At 27.4% G+C, this 24,336-nt stretch overlaps 2 protein-coding genes across 2 annotated transcripts; one reads left to right on the forward strand and one right to left on the reverse strand.

The window, feature by feature from the left end:
• The first annotated feature begins 6,884 nt into the window (after positions 1-6,884).
• LOC122500884 (E3 ubiquitin-protein ligase TRIM37-like) lies at positions 6,885-15,622 on the forward strand. Its single transcript, XM_043610027.1, has 16 exons — positions 6,885-7,185; positions 8,202-8,467; positions 9,070-9,280; positions 9,411-9,727; positions 9,934-10,143; positions 10,255-10,434; positions 10,561-10,675; positions 10,780-10,958; positions 11,103-11,421; positions 11,537-11,651; positions 12,179-12,278; positions 12,407-12,822; positions 13,001-13,187; positions 13,415-13,551; positions 15,301-15,358; positions 15,465-15,622. Exons 1-16 carry the CDS (start codon positions 7,129-7,131, stop codon positions 15,490-15,492), a joined length of 2,895 nt encoding a protein of 964 aa, XP_043465962.1. The 5' UTR covers positions 6,885-7,128; the 3' UTR covers positions 15,493-15,622.
• Positions 15,623-16,947: 1,325 nt separating this feature from the next.
• LOC122500885 (F-box only protein 21-like) lies at positions 16,948-21,516 on the reverse strand. Its single transcript, XM_043610029.1, has 8 exons — positions 21,167-21,516; positions 20,280-20,552; positions 19,220-19,804; positions 18,893-19,043; positions 18,523-18,732; positions 18,362-18,448; positions 17,977-18,205; positions 16,948-17,537 (listed from the first exon to the last, which is right to left on the reverse strand). The coding sequence occupies exons 1-8, from the start codon at positions 21,334-21,336 to the stop codon at positions 17,380-17,382; spliced, it is 1,863 nt and encodes a 620-aa protein (XP_043465964.1). The 5' UTR covers positions 21,337-21,516; the 3' UTR covers positions 16,948-17,379.
• Positions 21,517-24,336: the final 2,820 nt, after the last annotated feature.

Genomic DNA, 24,336 nt, shown 5'->3' on the forward strand with positions numbered 1-24,336 from the left:
GTAATATAATACTTTAATGTTAATAATTTAGTTTGAGTTCGCACTGACAAGTAAATAAATAATAACCCTTGGATCATTCTGATATACCATGACTTGTATTTTCACAAGAGTGATTAATGACCGAGGTTCACAATTTCTATTAGTGTAATCAAGGGTGTGAGGCGGAATTCATTTACCTCATGTCACGATACTTTAATAAATAATTTCAAGTTACACCCTTTATTAAATTATTTACCGATTTTTTTTTATAAGTTACTGCTATTTGCGGTAAATGTGTTAATTTTTTAATAAATACTTTGGACTTGTTTGCATTGAGCATTTTAATATAATAATGTACCAATCACGGGTCAAAGGGTAAAAAAAATTTACATTTTACATTGAGATTAATCTCGACATGAAGTTAAATTGAAAACGCAAAGGGAAAAAGAGCGAGCTTTTTGAAAAAAAAATTCTGGACAAAATAAATCCTCTTAAATTCTGATATATTCAACAGTAACACTGATTCTGCAATAGTGCTGGTTGTAAAACCGATTTTCAACTGTGCAACGTAGCCGAAAAGAGTGGCGATGATGCGTGAATTCGCATAGTACCTGCGAGGCAATTGTTGACAAGTGGTTGCACCGATTGAAACCCGATTTACCGTGACCATAGAACATTGCATCCTACTGACAGTAATAACTTTTTTTCTCTTTGCATTTCATAGTGCTGCCATTTCATTTTCATATGAAAGGAGTACTTATTGAATTTTTAGTTTCAATAATCTTGTCGAACTGACTATGGGGAAAAATCCTTTAGAATATTAAAAAAATTGTTTTTCTCAAAAGTTCTAAGAAATTAGTAAAGTATAAAAGGTGCCACTCTTGGCGAATTCATCAGTCCAGAAATAGTTGTCTTGATGAGTAAGTCTAAACCAATTCTGTGCCAGTCATCAAGTGTTTTCTTTCGGCTGACCCGAAAGCATTCTGATAAAAACACCTACTTTCGTTTTTCTGCATCCGGTCGTCAAAATCATGTAATATAATCTAATTTTTAGATTACAATGATTATGTTAACAATACCTAATATAATTTTCGTTTGATCAACTCTACCTAATTCGACGCATAATACTCGTTTAGAAGGAACCATGAAAAAGTGTAGTTGACGCATGATTAAAATTGCAAATCATCACTATCATCAAATTTCTTATTTATATAAAAAAAACTATTTAAAAAATAGTGGATTTATTTTTGTACAAGGGTCATCTTTGATTGAACAAATTCCGTAGTGTGAAATTCCATTTTTCCTCTCGAGTTGCCACACAGGAGTAGAGTATTAATTTCAACAATAAAATGGAGTCTTGCAATGCTTTCGAATAAGGAGAAAACTGCAAGATGGCCGTACAGAAGGAAATTAAATTCAACCAAGACAAATGACACCATTATAAGGCGAGCACGGGTGTGAACGTATGAAATGTAAATTAGTTTAAATTAAGGTACGGCGCAACGACGACTCCTATATTGTGCACAAATATTCCTTCCGTGTAGATGTCGCGCCAACCGTCGTAGATGGTCATCCCACACGAGCAGAGGAATCGAGTCTGATTAAGCAAATGAAAAAGTACCGCGCGTGATAAATCGAGTCACTTAACCTGGCCTCGTCCTGCAAAAACTTATCGCCATTTTCGATGCGTTATGCATACATTACTTCCCTTGATAATTGCACAATTTATTAGAATAATTTCAGAGCTGGAGGAGCTGGGGTCCGAGGCGTATGCAACTCCATTTAAAATAAATTCATGACAAACCCAGATTTGACTGCCAGTCGAGTGAAATTAAATTGGACTGGCATTGTGTTATATACGAGTCCACGAGGTGTTAAACTCTTCTGACGTAATTTGAAAATTTATTCACTTCACTTAGCTCATTTTTCCAACAGCATGTGAATTTTTAATTTCAAAAAATCCAATTCTCCTGGGAAACGGAATTTTTAATGGAAATTATGTACAATTTATAAAATAGACATCCTTTTTTTTATTCTTCCACCGGAAGACTTCTTTTAGAAAAAGATACGGAAAATCCGAAGCAGGGAAGGTAAAAATCAGCGAAAAATCTTATCAGAAGAAATAGTGTACTTTCATCTCCTTGGTGAATAAAACTAAAAGAGATACACGTATCTTAAGAAAACCGCGCGCGAGGAAAGTAAATCGTACAAATGTGCAAAGAGAGCATCGTTGTCAAATAAAGGGTTAGCACATGCTTTTAAGGCAGGAACTGTTCTCTTTTCAAATCAAAAAAAAAGAAGAAGAAGAAGAAGAAGGTGAAAAGAAAAGAGCGAGAGAGAGACGACTTCATTTTAACACACATTTTTCTATCCTTTACGCTCCACGCTTTTCCGTCGAGCTTTCACCCGAGGTTTGTAATATTTTCTGGTCACGTCTAGGATATGTAGGAACTTTAAAACGTGGTGCCTTCGTGCTTACGGAATATTAAAACCATTCATATTTACCCAGAGACTAGATACAGTAGGCACGTAATAACACATTTTTTCTCTTGCAGAAATAATCGCCCCTGGCTTTGGTCTTCGCACCTATAGTGGGTCTGTTCGCTTTTATACTGCCATTACACTCTGAAAGGCTCTCATTGCAGTTTTTAGATTTATCTATGAACTACCATATAGTCACGCTCCGTAGCCAAGTGAGTACTTCACTACAATTGTATCTATATTTACAGTGCTTGTTTTAGTCAATATCGATTGATTCTGAAAAAATATTTTTTCTACGCTATTCCAAATATCACGAACACTTTTTATATTTCCAAATCTTAAAGACGAGATTTTTAATTGTTTTAATTGTTAAAAATCAAAAAAAGATTAATTTATAAACTCAAGAGTAAGTGTCAAACGAAATATGTATGCAAATGATGCATAACGTTAAATTAGAAATACAGGAAATCACCAGTGGTAAAGGTAGTGTTTGATTAAAATTTTCCCTTGACATAGTGAAACTTTATGGTCCCCTGGAAAATCTAAGATTACAAATTTTCATTAAAAACTTTACCCTCCCGCTTTATCTTCCATTCTACGTATTTTAGTGATTTGCATAACTTTAATGCAGCATTGTTACATAACAGTCATGTGCACGAGAGAAACTTTGACGCTCTCTGTTGTAAGCACTTTCTCTATAAACGTGTGATTATTAATAAGTAAGAAAACATTTTAGCATTTACTTAAAAGTTATTCCTAAGTTGAATAGTATACAATGACTTTGACTAAAGTTCCATTTTCAACGAAAGACATTTTCGTCATTTTCAAAGCACCAGGTTCAGAGATCGTAACCTAACTTGGTAATGAAGTATAAAAATATATTTTCAAAGAAATAAAACTTGGATATTAACCTATGAATCTTAAAAAATCATCACTTTTTAATTACTCTTTTCTAAAATGTTTATAAATATTAAAAAATTGATTACTACTTTGATTTAGGAAATGGTGACCTTGGAAGGAACTGTATAAAAGATGCCACTCTTGGTGAATTCATCAGTCCAGAGATAGTTGTCTTGATGAGTAAGTCTAAACCAATTCTGTGCCAGTCATCAAGTGTCTTTTTTCGGCTAACCCGAAAGCATTTTTACGAAAACACCTAGTTTCGTGTTTCTGCATCCGGTCGTCAAAATCATATAATATAATTTTTAGATTAGAAATTAGAATAATTATGTTATCAATGCCTAATATAATTTCTTTTCATTAGCACACCCAGGAGGACAAACAACAATCAGTACTATTTCCTTTATTGAGTTATTACAAATAAAATCGATTAACAGCAAATAATCTTAGGAAAAAAGTAATTCTAATTAGATAAACTTTGATGTAGAATTTGTCTTCCAATTAGTATAGTTTATAAACTTGCTAGTGAATTGTTTGGCAAGCATCAAACCTCAGCAATATACGCTTCTCAATGCTCGTAATAAATCAAACACTCACACACACATACACATCATAGGTCATAGTGAATATCACCATATAGTATTATATACAGAAGCTAATATGTTCCCTATGTTCGGAGCTTTGTATTTGATATGCCAAGATTAGACAATTCAATTGTTAACCAAGTTGGCGCAAATTCAATTTTTTTTCGGTCGACCAACAACGCGAGCTTTAAAACTCTTCTCCAGCAAACCAGCAACATAATTAAATTTTCATATACAAAGCTGACAGGCTTTAGTCCATGCTAGTCTTAAAACAGAAGATGCAAACTGCTGAATATGTAAATTTCCTGTGTATCTGGCGATCTCATCATGCAATTCTAATACAAAGACCTTTAGTCAAAGTCCGACACAAAGGAATTTAAATCGCATTTATACATGTAAATATAATAATAAGAATAATAATATGCATATAAAATTTGTAATAATTGCTAGAAAAATAAATATATAAAGGGAATAAATGTTTAAAAAATTTAAATCTGATTCTTTAAATCTATTCGAAGTTTATAATTGTTAATTAATTTGATAATTATATGTTTTTATTAAAATGTGTTAAATTATCATCCAAATGCTGAGCAATAAATGTGAACAACAATTTCGAGGTTAGTCTAAGTACTATAGAACTAATTCGCCACTACATCAAGGTAATATTAGTGGATCCTTTGACCTACCACAGTATAACAAACATTTGATTATGAATCATGATTGCTAATTAACAAATACATTGTTATCGAAGATGTGTATAATTATGAGTATCTACAGAAATATACAAAATAATCTAAAAAATCTACAAAATAGTTCATTGTAATATTAATAATAATTACTAGAATAATAGTCTTAACTTCATAGTCTTTAATTAATTTGATCACTAATTACTTCAACTGATTAGATTTTAGAAAAATAGAAAAATTAATAAAAATTTTTTTTACATTGCCATGTGCTCATTGAGGAATAGAATATTTGCTCGGTATTGGTCTGTCTATAGTTCAATCAAGTGGATTCTCTTCGCGCTACCAAATTAAGCGAAATTCCAAGGAATGAAGTGGAATTCACAAGGGAAGCATTAACGGTATATTGATTATTGATAGACGGAGAAGGAACGCAGCAATCACTTAAACTTCATATAAACTCATTTCATGAGCGTCTCTCTCTCACACACACACAAATTTACAATAATTAGTCATTCAATATAACGACCTCGCTCTAGATCTTGTTCTAATCTGCTTTTCTTCTTTGGCTCCTCTTGCTCCATGCCGCACGGTATATTCCACGCAGTGTCTCACACCTGAAACTTTCAAACGATGAGCTCTGCATATTCAATAGTTTGTTCTCTCCACCCACTGTAAATTCTCTACAAAGGAACTGCACCACATTTTATCTTAGATTAAACTATTTACTTTACTTCTTTTCGATATAAACTTGTGCTTAATTAAAAATTTTTTTCAATTCCAGCAAATTCAACATTCTTTGTGAATTTCTTTTAATCAACTGAATAAATATTCATTGAGGAATTTCGCGTTTTATTCTAAACCGCAAGTATAGTTTGTTTGACCTTATCTTATTTTGGGTTTTAAGAATATAGATTGTATCTTAGTAGATATATGTTATTTGTTAATTAATGTTTATATAAATTTAACAGATATTTTACTTATTTTCGTAATTTAAAATTGAAATTTTTGATTGAAATTTACTATTTAGACTTTTTGATAATTTTCAAAATAAATTTATCAGCATATGAAGTATAAATATTCCTTTTCCACGTCATGAAAGTCTAGATTATCCACATTCATCTCTTTAAAATTGTCATTGTCGCAGTTGTTGAAGAAGAGGAGTTGTTCCATCCAAAGCGTCCTTTACTAATTTCTTAGTATTTTTATCTTCTTCCATCTTCATCGTCATTGTAAATTGTTACGTTTCGACCGTTTTTTCTGTTTTGTCTTTGTTTTCTTTCAAAAATGTCACAACATTCATAGAGATGCTGTCTCAATTCAACTGTTTGTTGAATATTATTTGTTATTATTATTATTTGTCAGAAAGAAAGAATAAGTGAAATGAACTTTTACATAAACTATAAAAATTGAAAAGCATATTTTTTTCTAATATTGGAGAATTTTATTCGTAAAATTTTAACAAACCTTTCACAGCTCCAATATTAGAAAAAAGGGCAGTTAAGGGGTTAAGCCACCCTGAACGCATGAAAATCGGATGGTTTTTTAGGAATTTTTTTGACGAAACTATTTGAGGTAGGAATTTTTTAGATTTATTGATAATTTAATACCATATCTTAAGCTTTATAAATATTAAAAAAAAGTTGTTTTTAATTAAAAATGGCGGAGATATAAGCATTGGCGTGGATCAGTTTTTCCGGAGTACTCCTTGATGGTGTTGTGCATGATTGGCATTTCAATTTTTGTCTGAAACAAGTAAACAAATATTTTTCTTAAAAAGTGATAAATTTTGAACAGTGACGAAGCCGTTTTTATTTAGGAAGATGTATTTTAATTTTCAAGTCAATCGGTTGAATAGTTTTTGAGTTATCATGTACACCGCCTCGAAAAATGTGGTTTCGAGAAAAACGCAAAAGAAGAAAAAATGTACTTTAGTGTATTATAACTTGAAATTTTGTCAACTTAATAATTAATCAGCAATTCCATAGTCAGTCTTCAAGAAACAACTACAATTGTAGTGGTACATTCACGAGTTAGAATCAGAGTGACCAACGGAATGAACTTAAATCCCTACAAACTACCAGCACTCCTATTATCACTTTAATGAACTACTTCTATTTTCTAAGTCTCCACTGGTAACTCTCTTTTCAGCGAATAATTTTACCGACTGCAACTATCGCTCTTCCTTCTGTCTTACCATATAAGGAATCACTATGAAGTTATCGTTTTTGTCCCAATAAAAACCGCAGTGCTGACATCAATTCTTGCATCTGTCAAATTGTATATTCTATATTGTAAATGAATGCAAAAAAAAAGTTGATTTTTTTGACATCTCCAACAAAACATTCTACTTTAGTGCAATAAATTGAAATGAAGTAACGGACATAAATTATTAAAAATGTAAATTAACAGCTCAATACTCATTGATTAACTGGGAACGCAATAAAATAGTAAACATTTCTTTAAAATCAATACAGAAAAAAATAATAATATACTTCATCATGGCAAATCGTGAGACTTTTATTAATTCAAAAACTTCCGAAGATCATAGCGTTGAGGTACGTATATCAAAATTTTTAATTTTATTCCCTAAAAATTTTGTTTAGTAAATTCTGTAAATTTTTATAAAAAAAAATTATAAAACTTGTAGGTACATTTTTCCATAAACAATATTTTTTGCAACTCTTTTTCCTTGACCTTATTCCCTTAGGTTCTTTAGCAAGAATTTAAATTTTTTTTACAATATTATTTATTAAAACTTATTAAATAATTTATTAAGTAATAATTTCTTAAATAATTTTTTAAATAATAATTGTTTAATAACTGTTATTAAATAGTAATATTTTTATATTATTCTTAGTAAAGGATTATTTTTATCAAACCGAACAGGCTTTTTAATTCTTTATTTTATAAAATTTTTTCTAAAAATTTTTTTCTTGAAAAATATTAACAGGGTTCGTATTTTTTATAACTTTTTCGACAAAATATATTTTAATTTTATTTTCTGACATTTAACAACTGAAGTCGAAGACTTTGGGTCGATGCCCTTTTCAAGGACGAGAAACAAAAACTTATTAAAATTGAAAATTTAAATTATTTCTATTTATCATTAGCAATAACTTTATAATTTTTTATAGCTAATATTATTATTTAAAAAAAAATATATTATAACAAATTTTCTATTGGGTCATTCCACGCGAAAGATTTAAAAAAAAAAAATTTTATTAAAATAATTTTATAATTTATAAACTTATGCGTTTTTAAAACGACTTTAAAATAAACATAGAATATTTTGAATTAAATGTCAATTTAATACCAAAAGCCATAAAAAATAACTTTTTTCGAAATTTAAATTTTAAAAATTTAAATTTTAATAATTTTAGCTATCATTGCTTAAAGATGTTCAATAAGGGATGAAAAGATGCGTTTTAAAAGACGTTACAAAATTAATAACAAAAATATATGTACAAGTCACAAAAAATTAAAAATTTGCAGAAAATTTTTTTTTTAATTTTAAAACACAAAAAAGAAGCTCATTGAGAATTTTAATGTTTGTCCATTTTTATTGAAACAGACATTGGCTGAGGTGTTTCGATGTTTTATTTGCATGGAAAAACTTCGAGATGCGCATCTCTGTCCACATTGCAGCAAATTGTGCTGCTACACCTGCATTCGTCGATGGCTTACTGAACAACGTTCCCAATGTCCTCATTGTCGAGCGTCCCTTCATCTTCATGAACTTGTAAATTGTCGATGGGTTGAAGAAGTTACACAACAACTGGATACACTACAATCAGTTGGAATTTCCAATTCTCGACCAGATGACTGCCTCAGAGACAAGTACTTAATACCCACAAATCTTATAAATTTTAATTTTAATATCTTATTTTTTTGATTTTTAAATGTATTTTTTTTACAGAAATGGCATTGTTCTATACGATTTGTCTTTCATCTTGACTTTTACTCTTAATTTCTTAATACATTTTTTACGTTGGAGAATTATTAATTATAAATAAAGGAGAATAAACGAAAACATTCGGACAATTATTTTTTTAAAAATTGGTTTACTCCAACGTTTCGCAATCTAAATGATTTCCTCTTCAGGGAGTCTATAAAAATATAATGTAAATAATATACAAAAAGTTTAATATTCGTCAATCATTATAAGTAACAGAATATAAAAATATACATCAATAAGAAAAATATAAATTTTTAAATAAATTAAACTAACATTCATTAATTATTATAATAACATAACATAAAAAATTAATGATCAGTAAATATTAAAAATGAATATAAAATACATAAAAAATGGTATAAATAAATAAATAAATAAGGCATCTTACCAAAAAATTAATAAAAACATTTAGACTTTATGGTCTTCTTGATTTTTTTACCCAGACCAACGTAAAAAAATATAAGCAATAATTTTTTTTTTAAAGATGTACCGTACATCAAGAGAAACTATCCGTCTTTTGTTGGACCTGTCGACGTTGTATTTGCCATCAATGTGCTTTATGGGGTGGCACTCATTCTGGTCATACATTCAAACCTCTGGAAGAAGTTTACGAGGATCATGTCACGCAGATAAAAACCGAAGTTGGACAATTAAAACGAAGACTTATGGAACTTATAAGTCTCGTTCAAGAAGTGGTATTCTAATACTCCAATTATTTTAATTTTTCCCTCTATATATGAAACTTTTGCTCTCCTATTACAAGACATTATTTTCACTCTCTTCTAGAGTGAGAAAAAAATTAAATTTGACATGATTTTATTTAAGGAGCGAAATGTGGAATCCGTAAGAGCGGCAAAAGACGAGAGAGTTCGTGAAATTCGAAATGCCGTGGAACTGATGATAGCGAGATTGGACTCACAATTGAAAGCAAAATTATTAACTCTAATGGCGCAGAAGAATTCCCTGACTCTTGAGACTGAACAACTAGAGGCATTATTGCAGGAAGTTGAGCATCAATTGCACACGTGTACACGTTCCGAGCTCATAATCAAAAGTTCTGATCTCTCTGCTATGATTAATCAGGTCCGAAAGAAGCCAATGACAAGTTTTGTTACCGCTCCAGTTCCCGCTGATTTTCACAGGTATGTTCTCTAGTTTCTGTATTTAAACCCCTTTAAATTTTCATTTTTTAATAAATCCTTTCATTAAAAACTAAAAGTTAAATACGAAATAAAAATATAAAATAAATACGAAATAAAAATATAAAATAAATAGGAAATAAAAATATGTAAATAAGAAATATTAAAGTGTAAAAAATGATTAAAGTAAAAATATTTGAATTTTCCAGTGAAATAGTACCTGGTTATGATAGTGCAACTTTCGCGATGCAAAATTTCACTCAATTGCAATTGAAAGCGGATCCAGTTTATTCGGCGCCTTTACATATTAACGGTTTGTGTTGGAGACTCAAAGTTTATCCCGATGGCAATGGAGTTGTGCGGGGAAATTATTTGTCCGTTTTCTTAGAATTAAGCGCTGGACTGCCGGAAACTTCTAAGTGAGTTTACTCCCGACTTCTTTATTTTCTGTTCTGAAATTTTCCAAAGATGGTAAATTCTTTTCTTGAATGGAAAATTTAATTCTAATCTAGTTTTCATATTTTTGAAAGGTACGAGTATAGAGTTGAAATGATTCATCAGGGTTCACAAGACACCAGTAAAAATATTGTACGTGAATTTGCATCTGACTTTGAAATTGGCGAATGCTGGGGCTACAATCGTTTCTTTCGATTGAATTTGCTCGCGACTGAGGGTTATTTAAATACTGAATTGGATACTCTTATTCTTAGGTAAAAAGTTTTCGTTTTCAGAATAATAAAACTAAACAACTTTGTGATTTAAAACTAAACAAAGTTGTTTAGTTTTATCATTCGAAAAACGAAAACTTTGTAATTGTATTTTAATAACTTTTTTAGGTTCCAAGTACGTCCACCGACATTTTATCAGCGTTGTAGAGATCAACAGTGGTATATTAGTCAATTGGTTACTCTTCAAAATCAGTACGCTACACAAATTAATGAACTCAAGGAGGTAGAATTTTGCGTCTTCTAATTTTCAGTTCTATTCGAATATTTTATTTAATTTATTTTAACTTTATTCATTTAAAATTGATTGAATTTATTCTGTTTTTTTAGCGACTGGCGATTGAAATTTCAAGAAATACGGTAACCGCAACAAGAGCCTCGATTGGATCTGCACTTGGCAGTCCTTCCTCGGGAGGAAACGTGATTTCCTTAACACAACAAACTGGTTCAGGAGATTTGACTTTTGCTTCCGGTCTCATGAGGAATGTGGATTTTTTAACACCCTCTAGGTAATTCTATATTCTTATTTTATATATAATAATTTATACTATTAAATTTTTCGTTTCCGAAAATCCATACTAATTAATTTCTAATTTCTGCAATAATTCTTTTTTATATTTTTCTACTTAAATATTCAAATAATTTTTTTTCAGATCAATGCAAAATATTTTAGGAAACGTAAATCCTTCCGGTGTTCTTATAGAAAATCAAATACTCTCGTTATGCGAACCCAGTAATCTTAATATTCATCCAATCGGCTCAGCGACGACATTATCTTCCGCTTCCTCAAAGACAAGTGCAAAACAATCAATTAATTGTTCTGACGCCTCTCCATCGGTTGCTGGAAAAAATAACGATAGATCTGCTGGTGATTCTCAAGCCGCTGGAATGAGAACTCCCTCACCTTCGCATTCACCCTCGATTCATAATCAAAACAATGCCTCTTCGAGTAGTAGCAGCAGTGAATATGAGGTAAACTATAATAAATAAAAAATTTTATTTTTATTAAAAATATTAATTTTAAATACAAATTTTAATTTATAAAATTAAATACATTGAAATACATTTTATAAATTTCCATTTTCAGGAAATTAGCGAACACGATATTTATTTAGATGAATGTGACAATAATGAGCCGAATCTCACTCTTCTTGATGATAATTCCAACGATGAAAATGACGTTGACGACGAAACAATGTCAGGTACTTAAAAACTGATCGATTTCCTCTATTATTTGAATTATCAGATTCTTTTGTCAAACTGTATTTTAATGTTATTCATATTTATTTGTGAAATTGGTTAAATAATTGAAAGCTACTTGGAAGTTTTTTTTTTAAATTGAATTAAAAAAAAAAAATTTAATTGTAACAAAAAATTTAATACAATTATTTTCACGATAATTCTTGATCAGAGAGCTGTTCGTCAATTGTCGAAGCAATAAGTCGCTCGTGCTCGAAATTGGAAAGAAAGTCTGAAATTGAAAAGCCAACTAGCGAGAAAAGAATGGATTTCGCGAAAGATACTCCTAAAAAATTATAAAAATTATCTAAATTTCTCTAAATATGAAAAATTCTCCAGAATCTTTTTTTAACATTTAAAAATTTTACCTGTGATTTTGTCGAAAATATAATAAAAAAAATATTAGTAACTTAAAATTTATGTAAATTAAAAATTTGATAAATTTCAAAATGAAATTGTTTATTAAATAAATTGAAATTTGTTCTTCCAGGTGAAAATGACGTTGAAGATGTAGAAACTTTAATTCCCTGGATGCTCAAAAAGAAAGGAAAATACCCAGGAAATGTTAAAATTTCTGGAGAAAATTGCAGGTAGGAAAAATAATCTTTAACTAACGTTAAATTAAAATTTGAACGAATTTACATTTTTGTAAATTGTAATTCAAAATTTGTATTTCGATAAAAATAATTATTTTTAAATTTGTCCAAAAATAAATTAGATCACAGGACAATGACAGTGAGAAGCAAAAATTGATGTTCATGCAATTATTCAGAATGCGGAATAGAAATTGTCCTTATTTAAATCGTGTTATGGAGCAGGAGAAATATTTTTCGAAAATTGTTAAAGTTGAAAACAAATGGCAAAGTCAAGCGGAACTTGATTCAACGCCAGGAAAACAGAATCAAATTTCTTTTGCGCCTCTTTGTAATATGATGAGATCGAGTCGTTTGGCCAATATTTGCCAATCAGAGAACGCTGGAATTCTTCTACCTTGTCAGCAGACTAAATCCGAACCAGTCACAAGGTCCAATTCGATCGATTGCGATAAAGGTTTTCCAGATTTACTTCTCAGGACGGAATCGAGAAAAAGTGATCGTGACGCTACAGAGTTGCTCGATCTCACTGTTCCTAGCGGTTAGTAAATTTTATATTTAAAAAAAATTAGTGTTTTTATTACTATGTTTAAAAACTCGAATATTATATCAAATTTTATATTTTCTGATCAATTACTCAATTTTTTATTATTTAATTTTTTATTTTGAAAGAAAATAAAATACTGTAAAATAATTTTTAAAATAATCTTTTTTTCCAGTAATTTTAACTGATAAGGAAAGTCCCATGCACTCGACTGCAAGACGTATGTCTTCTCCGATAACAGCGACAAATTTAAGTTTAGATCCTGAAATTAGTGAAATTTTCGAGTTTAAACAATTACTGGATACAATACAATTTTCGTCATTGCCGCAAAAAGACACAAAACCCGGAGTCACCAAAAAAAAGTACTTTTTATTAATTTCCAATGATTCCAATAATCATAATTATACATTTTCTTATTTTTAATTATAAAATCAATTTTTAAAAACTTTCAAGACTAACTTTTTATTAAAATTTTCATCTTTAAAATTTCCTTTGGTACATTTTTTTTATTTAAAATATAGTTAAATTTCATTTTTTTTCTAAAGTAATTTCGAGAAAAAAATTTACTAATTACTATTTTTCTTTGCAGAAAAAATTGCATGCAAAAGAAGCCGATTTTCTTGCCAAATTTTGAGGAACAATCTGCATGTAGATCTGATAATATTGAATGTATTCCACATTCGAGTAATTTTAGTTGGGTACCACCTTTATTTCAACACCCGCACGGTAACTAAAATATTTTTTATACATGATAATCTGTTGTATTTTAAGAAATTCGGTTTTTCAAATTTTTGATAATTTTAGATTTTTTTTACCAAAGGGAGGAGACTATTAAATAAGTAAAGTGTTTTTGAAGAGCCCAAAAATAGGGGAGCTAAATGCCATAAAACAAAAGAGAAAAAAATGTTCAATTTTAAGAAATTCAATTTTTTGAATTTTTGATAATTTTTAATAAATTTAAATTTTTTACCAAAGGGTGGAGACTATTAAATAAGTAAAGTGTTTTTTAAGAGCACAAAAATAGGGGAGCTAAATGCCATAAAACAGAAGAAAAAATGTTGAATTTTAAGAAATTCGGTTTTTTGAATTTTTAATAATTTTTAATATTTTTTTATTTTTTACCAAAGGGTGGAGACTATTAAATAAGTAAAGTGTTTTTCAAGAGCACAAAAATAGTGGAGCTAAATGCCATAAAACAAAAGAGGAAATGTTGAATTTTAAGAAATTCGGTTTTTTGAATTTTTGATAATTTTTAATAAATTTAAATTTTTTACCAAAGGGTGGAGACTATTAAATAAGTAAAGTGTTTTTTAAGAGCACAAAAATATTCGAGCTAAATGCCATAGAACAAAAGAGGAAATGTTCAAATTTAAGAAATTCAATTTTTTGAATTTTTGATAATTTTTAATAATTTTTTATTTTTTACCAAAGGGTGGAGACTATTAAATAAGTAAAGTGTTTTTCAAGAGCACAAAAATAGTGGAGCTAAATGCCATAAAACAAAAGAGGAAATGTCGAATTTTAAGAAATTCGGTTTTTTGAATTTTTGATAATTTTTAATAAATTTAAATTTTTTACCAAAGGGTGGAGACTATTAAATAAGTAAAGTGTTTTTTAAGAGCACAAAAATAGGGGAGCTAAATGCCATAAAACAGAAGAAAAAATGTTGAATTTTAAGAAATTCGGTTTTTTGAATTTTTGATAATTTTTAATATTTTTTTATTTTTTACCAAAGGGTGGAGACTATTAAATAAGTAAAGTGTTTTTTAAAAGCACAAAAATAGGGGAGCTAAATGCCATAAAACAGAAGAAAAAATGTTGAATTTTAAGAAATTCGGTTTTTTGAATTTTTTAAAATTTTTAATAAATTTAATTTTTTTACCAAAGGGTGGAGACTATTAAAAAAGTAAAGTGTTTTACAAGAGCACAAAAATAGGAGAGCTAAATGCCATAAAACAAAAGAGAAAATGTTGAATTATAAGAAATTCGGTTTTTTGAATTTTTGATAATTTTTAATAAATTTAAATTTTTTACCAAAGGGTGGAGACTATTAAATAAGTAAAGTGTTTTTTAAAAGCACAAAAATAGGGGAGCTAAATGCCATGAAAAAGAAGAAAAAATGTTAAATTTTAAAAAATTCGGTTTTCCGAAATTTTGATAATTTTAAAAAATTTTAAATTTTTTCCTAAAGGGTGGAGACTATAAAATAAGTAAAGTGTTTTTGAAGAGCACAAAAATAATGATGCTGTATGCCATAAAAAAGAAGAAAAAATGTTGAATTTTAAGAAATTCGTTTTTTTGAATTTCTGATAATTTAAAAAAAATGTTAAATTTTTGAACGAAGGGTGGAGATTATTAATTGAGTAAAGTGTTTTTGAAAAGTCTAAATATAATGAAGCTAATTACCATAAAATAGAAGAAACCGTGTTAAATAATTAAAATATTATCTAATAATTTTAATAAAATTTTATTTAGTTTCAGAATCACCTCAAAGTTCTTCCAGTCACGCATCTAATATTACAAGTCCCTCTAAGTGAGTCTAAACATATTTTTAATGAAAAACTTTTTTAAGCAATTAAAAAATTAGTTAAAGTTTTAATTTTTCAATTTAAAATTCTAAGCAAATTATTATTTTTCAGAACACTTAAGGACTTGAACTCTCCATGATACTCCAAGTATTTATTATAAGATCTCAAAAAAAATTCGCATTTGTAAATATTTTAAGGATCTAAGATCTGTTTGTAAACCAATTTCTAAAATTTTTTAAATATTTAATATTTACTCTATTTCTCTAAATCTTTTCGTGAGTTTTTTTTCAACAGCAAAGAACTTTAAAAATTTTTAATATATATATAACTGTTTTAAAGCACAAAAATTAATCTTAAAATTTGCAATAATTAGAAGTTAATCAAGTTTTCCAGCTTGGAAAAAGTATTTCTTAAAAATCAAAATTTTTATTCTACTTTTAATTTCTAATTCTATCTTTCTTGTTTTATTAGAAGAATTTTTCTATAATTTCAAGGGTAAAAAAAATGTTGCTTGTTTTTTTTTTTTTTTTTGCTTTTATTGTTCAATGTCACACAATTATTTGATATTTAAATGTTGCTTACTAGATAAAATAATTTGCAAAGAGAGAAAAAAAAGAAAAAAAGTGATAAAACTAAAGTAGCAACAATATAATTGTTTATTTTGTAGTGTTTACATATATAGTGAAAGTAATACTCGACAAAATGTATTTGATATTTAAAATAAATTATTAATATTTACAGTCGTCATAGGAAAAGATTATTAGTTCGACTTAATACTTTTCGTTAGATGAAAGTTTAGAATGAATTTAAAATGTACTGTTCAATATAAAGTACTTTTATTCATTGCAACTTTTTTTTCATTTTTCTAATTACGATTTATGATAAACGAAAAATAGCAAAATTAGTAACAATCTTAATAACTGAGAATCGTAGAAGATAAAAATTCATTAACAGAATAAAAATATAAAATTCTTGAGATTCTAATTGTTGATCAAGGCAGACTAAAAATCTTTTTTTACTGACAAAAATCAACGTCGAAAAAAGTTATTGTGAAACAAAAGTATAACTTTAAAATCGTCTTTCTAATTTTATTAAATTTCACGTAAACATTTCGTGCAATTCTTCAAGTGAATAAAGTAATTAAATTGCAAAACTAGGAATAATTAATTTATATTGCACCCTTGTGTCAATACTTTCCAATTACTCTTAAAAATAAATTTTTAATTTATTTCAAGAAATTATATTACGAATTTATGTTCAATTTTTTCAGTAAATATAATTCTTCTAATGAGAGAATAACGGATTAATTTCGAACATTGTTATAAAAAAAGTATTTTATCAACACATTGTGTAGAAAAATTTTACTTAAAAAAATGTTCTACTCATTTAGATAATTTTTAACCTTCCTACTTATAAAAAGTTAAATCAGAGATTGTAGAAAAAAGGAGAAAATATTTCTTCAATTTGTCTATAAAAATAACCCCTTAATGTAGAAAAATATCTAATTTTATGAAAAAAGAAATTCAAATTTGTGTCAAAAAACTTGTTATTTTAAGTAAAACTAAATTCAAATTAGAACAATTTAGATCATTAATTAGATTTTTCATTTAAACTATAATTAAAATAATTAAATAATATTATGCAACTGTTATTGCTATTTTGAATTATTTTCACAAAAAAAATAAAAAGTAATACTTATTAAATTAAATTTTCAGTGATTTGAAAATCACGTATTTTTTTCGATATATATATTATATCAATGTTTTATCACTAAATAAAAACTATGTACAAATGACTATGAATATTCTTAGAATAATTCAGTGCAACATTCCAACTTTTACAAAAAGCAGTAAAATTTGATCAAAAATCTTTTACAAAATCGAATTATTGGAAATGTATATTGTTTTTTTTCAATAAGTGATATTTTTCATTTTTTTTCATTTTGAGAATGCAAGACTTTTATATTATAGTAGACGTGTAATTTCAAACTTGATGGAATTTTCTGCTTGTAGTTTACTTTAGAGACTCAGGTTGTTATCAAACTATTTCTAACTTCCGCATCCTCCGGATATTCCGCGGCTTTTTCCACGTTTGGTGTATAATGAGTTCCATTGAATTCACAGAAATACCTTCCAATCTCAAAGTTGTTTATCCATTGAGGTGTGGCGAGAATTAACAAATTTTCTGTAAAAATAAATTTAAACATTTTTATTTAGAAAGATAAATTTAAAAGTTTAGATTAAAAACAGAAAAACAAAATTTATCTTTTAAGTAAAATTTTCAATTTAAATAGTTTACGGAAAGTTAAACTCTTAAGTTATTATCGTTTAAATAAAAGTTTATGTATGTTTTAAATACTCATGAATCTTTAATTCGCTGATAAACAAAAAAAATTATTTCAACCTGAATTTTGATGATTTTAATTTGTAATTCGTAAATATTGATAAATTAGAATATTTCCAGAAGTAAATTCAAAACAAAGAACTTATCACCTTTAAAAAACTTTTTAAAAATATACCAGGTGTACAAATATTTTTCAACCTTGTAAATATTAATGTTTTAAAATTAGTACAAATAGGATAGAAATAATTTAAATATTCCAAAAATGAAAAATTTTACGAACCTTGAGCCACGTAGCGAGAGGAGCCGTCATCAGCAAAAACATTATAAAATGGTTGATGAGAGCCGCCTGATAATTCCTCAACTCCCATCTCATTCATCCACTCGAGTGACGCTTCGCATCGAGCGTCCCATCCAGTTATTACGCACGTGTATTCGTACCTTCGATGCTTCATTATCATCCCTACCGCATATTTTACTTCCGGTTTCCTTATTTTTACATCGACAATTTCCTAGAAAAAAAGTATCAGTGTTAATAAAGTTTCTTCAAAAATTCAGTAAATCCGGAATTAAAACTTTTAATTCTAGATCGAATTTGGTAAATAAAAAAAGAACTAAGAATTATTTTTAAATCTGATTAGAAAAGAATTATTAATAAATTAAATTACTTCTCGCACAACATTCATGTGATTTTCATAGTCTTGTAACATTCTTAAAATACTGCATGCTGGTCCTCTTGATGAAAGTTCTGAACCCTAAAAAAGAAATGAATTTTTACACAAACTCTCACTATTTTAATGATGAAATAAAAATTTTCATTAAAAATTACCTCCTGTATTCGGTTCAAAACATCGACTAACTTCGCCAGATCCATTTGGTGAAGCATGTAAAAACGAGCTAGATCTAAAATTGTTGCATTATCGTAAGGTCGAACCATGTGCATCAGTTCTAAAGCGGATCGAAGTCGTGATGCCCTTCCGTTTAAGTACCTACACTGTCTGGCAGCGACTTCTAAATTATTCGCCATTCTTTGCACAACCTAGAAAATTATTAAGTTACAAATTGACCCAGATAGTTTCTAAGCTAATATAAATTTTTGTAAATGTCTGCTTTCAATGAAAACAAGCAGAATTCGTTTTCTAAAGAATTTAAAATAAATTTTTTTTTAAGAAACTATAAAGAAAATAAAATATAGAAACCTCCACTGCAGTTGCGGCATTGAGAGAATTGTAACATTCTATAGGGTACATCGATAGTCGTCCAATGCGGGGACAATTATTTTTCGTTAAAAATTGCCCCGTGAATACGTCGATATAGAAAACTTCCACATCCTCCGTTTCTGGAATAATGCTGCAAAAAAAAAGGATTTTAAATTTAATTATAAATTTAAGAAAACTTGAAAAATTAAAAATAAATAAAGATAAATTGAAAAAACTTAAATAAAAAAGATAAAATAGAGACTTAAAATCAGAAAATGTAGAAAGAAAACTATTTCTATTTTCTTTTTTTTCTGATTGATGACTCACTATTTTTCCTTCCATCGAAGAAAGAAGTGAGCCGGCGAACTAACGGGTTCACATCGAACGCCAACTCTTCTTGCAACGCTCTCAAAAATAATGGCAATTGTAATCGGAATTCCGTGTTTTCTCTCTAAAACTTGATCAATGAAGGAATTTTCCGATGAGTAATACATTTCCGATGTGCAATACACTTCGCTGTCGCCTTGAAATCCAAGTCTATTGAACATTATTTCACGAAGCGCCGCTATCACCTGTCGCGTTCTCGTTCCGGACCATTGATTATCGTCGATATTTTTCGTCCTCCAGAGACGAAATTGCTCGGGTGGAAGGGAAAATAATGGATGTGTTGGATGTTGTTCTTTTAACACTGATTTCGTTCTCTCGGCAATTTCATCTAATTGCGAAGAGACGCATGAATAATTAACATTCTTTTCAGGTTGACTCCATTGTGCAACAAGAACAGCGCCACGTTCCAATATTTGCTCCTTTGGTGGTAAATTTGTAAATTTCTGCCACTCTTCGGTTAAACAATGCTGTCGCATGTAGCGCGCTACTTTGTGCGCGTAATATTTATCAGTTAAATTACTGTTCCTGGAAAAAAAACCAAGTAAATACTTTTTTATCCATTTTTTTCTTGTCGTTATACTTTTTCGAAATATAAATAAATATAAGTATAAATAAATATAATTTTAAATATTTTAAAAACTTTTTTCTATATATACATTTTTTTAGAAAGTTATTACGTTAATTTTACTTATTGTAAAAATTAAAAATGTTTCAAGTGTTATTAAATAGACCTATAAAAACGCCCGTATCTTTACGAGACGTTTAAGTAACACTAATTGAAACATTTTTTAAAGACCTTTCAGTTTTCATATTAAAAAAGAATTATGAAATAAATTGTAACAAATTTTAATTATTAATAAATAATTATTATAATTATGAATAATAATTTGAAATTATAAATTAATTAAAGTATAATTATGATTGATAATTAAAATTATAAATTATGTAAAAGTCTGGATGGTTTTTTTAAGAGACAGTAAAAAATAAAAATGTTTCTTACAGGTCGGGTTTTTTTATCAGGTCAGTTAATTCGTCGACGCAAAAGTGATATGCGAGAGGATGAGAGCCTTCATCTGGACGGAAAAGAGGATCAAAGTCCTTTAATTCTGAATGTGAAAGCTCTTGTTTTCTGTAATTTTTTGCTGACATTTCAGACAAACGTCGCATCAGTTCCTTTCTCGTAGCAATGCTCGACTTTATTTCACCCAACCAGGTTTTTATTTTCGTTTCGTGCTTTTCATAATTTTCGTAAGCTTCCTTCAAGAGGGGCCACCTACGAAAAATAAATATTACATTTTCATAATCTTCAAATATTTCCAGTATATTTTTTTTAAGGAAACTTTAATATTTAAAAAAGAATTAAAATTTTTTCTAACAAAAAGTATTAGAAAAATTTATTATAAAAATAAAATTTATAAATATTAATTAAATATTAATATAAAAAATTTATAAAAATAAAATATATTAAAATATATATAAGAAAATATTTTCGAGTTTTCTCAAAAGTATTTTCTAGAAAAAATGTAATTTTTATCCAGTTGGATAATAATTATTTTGACGAACGAGAAATTCTGTTTATTTGTTTTAAATTTATCAATATGTATAAATTGTCATATGAATAAAACATTTATTCTTTGTGGATTTAAATAAAGTGCAGAGGTAAACGTTTTATTCATAGATTCAAATGTAATGTTGCACAAAATGTGTTCATTTTATCTATTAATAATAATTGTGTATTCTAGAAAAAAACCGATAAGATAAGAGAGGTTATGATGCAAACTATAAAAAACTCTTACAACTCTTATTTTTTGTATAATAGAAATGAAATATTCGAAAAATGGTTAAAATAAAGGTATAAAGAACAAAAATTAGAATCAAGATACATACCTTTGGAAAAATTTGATTCTCCATAACTTGTTGCTAAAAAACACTGTTCTGTGTAGGTGTTTACAGGTCCTGGCGAAATTGACAACATCAACAAAGCTGAGATTCTCGTTTTCCAATATTACCTCGATTACCTCATTCGGTAGAAACGTGATTAGAACATCTTGCTCCATTTTTATTCCAAGTTATTATAATTTTTAAAGGAGATACAATCTTGTTTAATATTGAACACAAAATACGCATAAATTTCACTATCTGGCGAAAAATGACTCAACCTTACAGATTTATATGTACACAGTTTGATATACATGTATAACGATGTGCATACAGCTGATGCGGAATGTCAAATTGTCAACACACAACACGCAACACGCCTTCAAACTCAATAGATAAATGAAGATTACTTCGTTACCATTAGATTATGATTTCTAGTGATTTTATTACTTTGCGTATTGAACACTGTGAGCAGCGCTAAGAAATTAACGGAAATGTCGATGAGGCGAGGACGCGTCCACTTCATAGGTAATCAAACAAAAATAATAATTAATGTAAATTAATAAGCAATCAAGTTCAGTTTGGTTCAGTTTACTATTGTTAATTAACAACCATGGTAAGATAATAATAATGACAATATTAATCCTCCTACGGTTTTACTGTTTTTCAATTTTACATCAGGAATAAATTTACAATTTTGTATTAAAATTAATTTTGACTATTTAATTTTTACATTGATATTAAATAACTTAAATACAACCATTTAGCTTCAAGTTACACTGAGAATTTTATTTATATGACTTTCGAATTAAATTTTAATTGCGACTTTTATTTATTTATTCTTATTTAATTTAAATGCGAAACCGTAGAGAGGTTAATAAAACTATTTATTGTTTGCAATTCGAATTGTCCAAACCAATTTATAATAAAATCCCACAAACAGTCAGGGAAATGTCAGGAAAACAATATTTTTATCAGTGAAGTTAGGGAAAAATACAGGAATAAAAATTTTTGTCAGAGAAAATTGAGACTTTTTTCGATTTATTTTTAAAAATTGCGACTTTTTCGATGACTTTTCTTATAAATAAAATTTTTAAAATAATTGAATTATCAAAAATTTTAATGGAAATTAATGAAAATTAGCTTCTAATTTTTTAAAATTGAATATTTTCAATTATATATTTCTGTAAATTCAAATACATGCAAAAAATAATAATATTTTAGAATTATTGTTAACATTTTGGAGAAAAAATTATGTTTAAAATTTTTAATTAAAATTCCTCAAAAAATTAATTAGTTTTTTTTTAAATTATACAAAACTTCTTTTAAGAAATTCAATTATTTTCGAAATATTACATTAAATTATTTTTAAAAACTAATTCTTCGAATTGTTTTATCATATTTTTTTAAGATTCAATTATCTTCGAACAAAGTAAATAAAAATTGGTAAAAATTTACTTTTTTATATTTTTTTAAATTTCGGAGAAATCATGGTTATATTTATAAATAAAATTCTTCAAAAATTCTATTCTTTTTCTTTATATTTTTTAAAACTTGAATTATTTTTAAAAGATTTTACCAAATTTCAATATTGATTGGAAATTTTTCCAATTGTATATTTAATTAAAAATCTATTTTCTTTTAAAAATTATTTTAAAAATATTTTTAAAAAATTAATTGTAAGAATTTCTTTATTATAATTTTTTGAAAATAATAATATTTTAATATCTTAATTACTTAAGAAAAAAACAGAGACAATTACAATTATTATAAAAAATTATTAAAATTAAAATTCATAAATTTTACTAATTTTCCGTAAACTTTCATATTTTTCTTTAAAAAAAAATTTGTGAGGGAAAATAATTTTAATGTTAGTAAATTATCAGGAAAATGTTAGGGAAATTGATAATCTCTCGAAGAAGTCGAGTCGTTTAATTAAAAGAAAAGTTCTGAGTTATTATGTTAATAATATATTATACTTACTTTTATTTTTTTTTCTTTTGAATGTCTGGGCCTTCTTCATTTTTAATTTCAAAAGCATAAAATTTACAAAATTGCTGAAGTATTATACCATATGTTTACTTAGGAAAGATTTCCTAAATTTCCAGTTGCATTTTTTTAATAATCTTAAATTAATATCATGTATACCTGATAGCAACAAATGAACAAAAAACTACATCAAAAATTAAAAAATGGAAAATTATTTAATAATTTTACTGTTTTCTCGTTTATGATTTTTTCTTCTCTGAAAGCCTCAATTTTTATGAAAATATGTTTGCACCAAGTTAAGAATTTTTATCACTATCAATTTCACTAGATATATGAAAAATGAGAAATAGTGATGAGATGTCGATCTTAAAAATTTTTAACGTCTTAATATTAATTTTTATTTTCAATCTAAATGATAGTATTTCTAATACATATTAACCCCAAATTGTACTGCAAGTATTTTATTTTCGAAAAACGAATATTTTAATCTTTTTTGATTCGATTCATTTTATTTTTATTTTTTTTAATAAATTTTAAATTTTTATTCTATTTGATATAAAAAATTTTGAATTAAAAAAATATTTAAAAAGCGGAAATTTTACTATTTTGTTGTCATGCAATATCCCCCAAAGAATTAAAAAAAATTGTAAGATTGAAGAAAATAATATCTACATCCCAACACTAGTAAATGAATAATGAATCTTAACAATGAATATCGAAAATCGATATATTTTAATTATTATCAACACTACAATAATCAAATATGGTAAACAAATTGAATAATAATTTCATGTTAATTGATTCACGATTCTCTTTTTAAAACAAAAGTTATTTTATTGTTTCCTCATGAAAAGTGTACATTTGACTACAAGAACTTTGACAAACATTTTTTTTTCCAAAAACGTTTTAATTCTAAGAAAGGCATTCTCATCTTTGGTGGTATTTTCCCTACTTTTTTTTAAATAAATAGTTTTCTAATTTATCGCAATTATTTAATTGGGCCAAAAATTTGATAAAAACGCTATAAAGGACCGATTTCAATAACTCTTGTGGTAGTAAATTTGTCATTGAGATTGAAAATTACACCTATTGTATAATCGTAAGGAAAATAATTTTATAAAAAACCTTTTCTATAATTCAGGCAAAGTGGGCTATGAATTAAAATTTTTACACAAGAAGTTGTGAACAAA

The sequence above is a fragment of the Leptopilina heterotoma genome, unplaced genomic scaffold (assembly GCF_015476425.1).
Source record: "Leptopilina heterotoma isolate Lh14 unplaced genomic scaffold, ASM1547642v1 Lhet_191, whole genome shotgun sequence".
Taxonomy (NCBI): domain Eukaryota; kingdom Metazoa; phylum Arthropoda; class Insecta; order Hymenoptera; family Figitidae; genus Leptopilina; species Leptopilina heterotoma.

What these genes read in the sequence shown, in the direction of transcription:
- LOC122500884 (XM_043610027.1), top strand. Translation starts at nt 7,129, where the DNA reads ATGGCAAATCGTGAGACTTTTATTAATTCAAAAACTTCCGAAGATCAT. An exon ending in GGACTGCCGGAAACTTCTAA is followed by an intron (nt 10,144 to 10,254) that starts GTGAGTTTACTC and finishes TATTTTTGAAAG; the next exon opens with GTACGAGTATAGAGTTGAAA. An exon ending in ATTTCTGGAGAAAATTGCAG is followed by an intron (nt 12,279 to 12,406) that starts GTAGGAAAAATA and finishes AAAATAAATTAG; the next exon opens with ATCACAGGACAATGACAGTG.
- LOC122500885 (XM_043610029.1), bottom strand. Translation starts at nt 21,336, where the DNA reads ATGGAGCAAGATGTTCTAATCACGTTTCTACCGAATGAGGTAATCGAG. An exon ending in AGAATCAAATTTTTCCAAAG is followed by an intron (nt 20,553 to 21,166) that starts GTATGTATCTTG and finishes TATTTTTCGTAG; the next exon opens with GTGGCCCCTCTTGAAGGAAG. An exon ending in CTCTCGCTACGTGGCTCAAG is followed by an intron (nt 17,538 to 17,976) that starts GTTCGTAAAATT and finishes TTATTTTTACAG; the next exon opens with AAAATTTGTTAATTCTCGCC.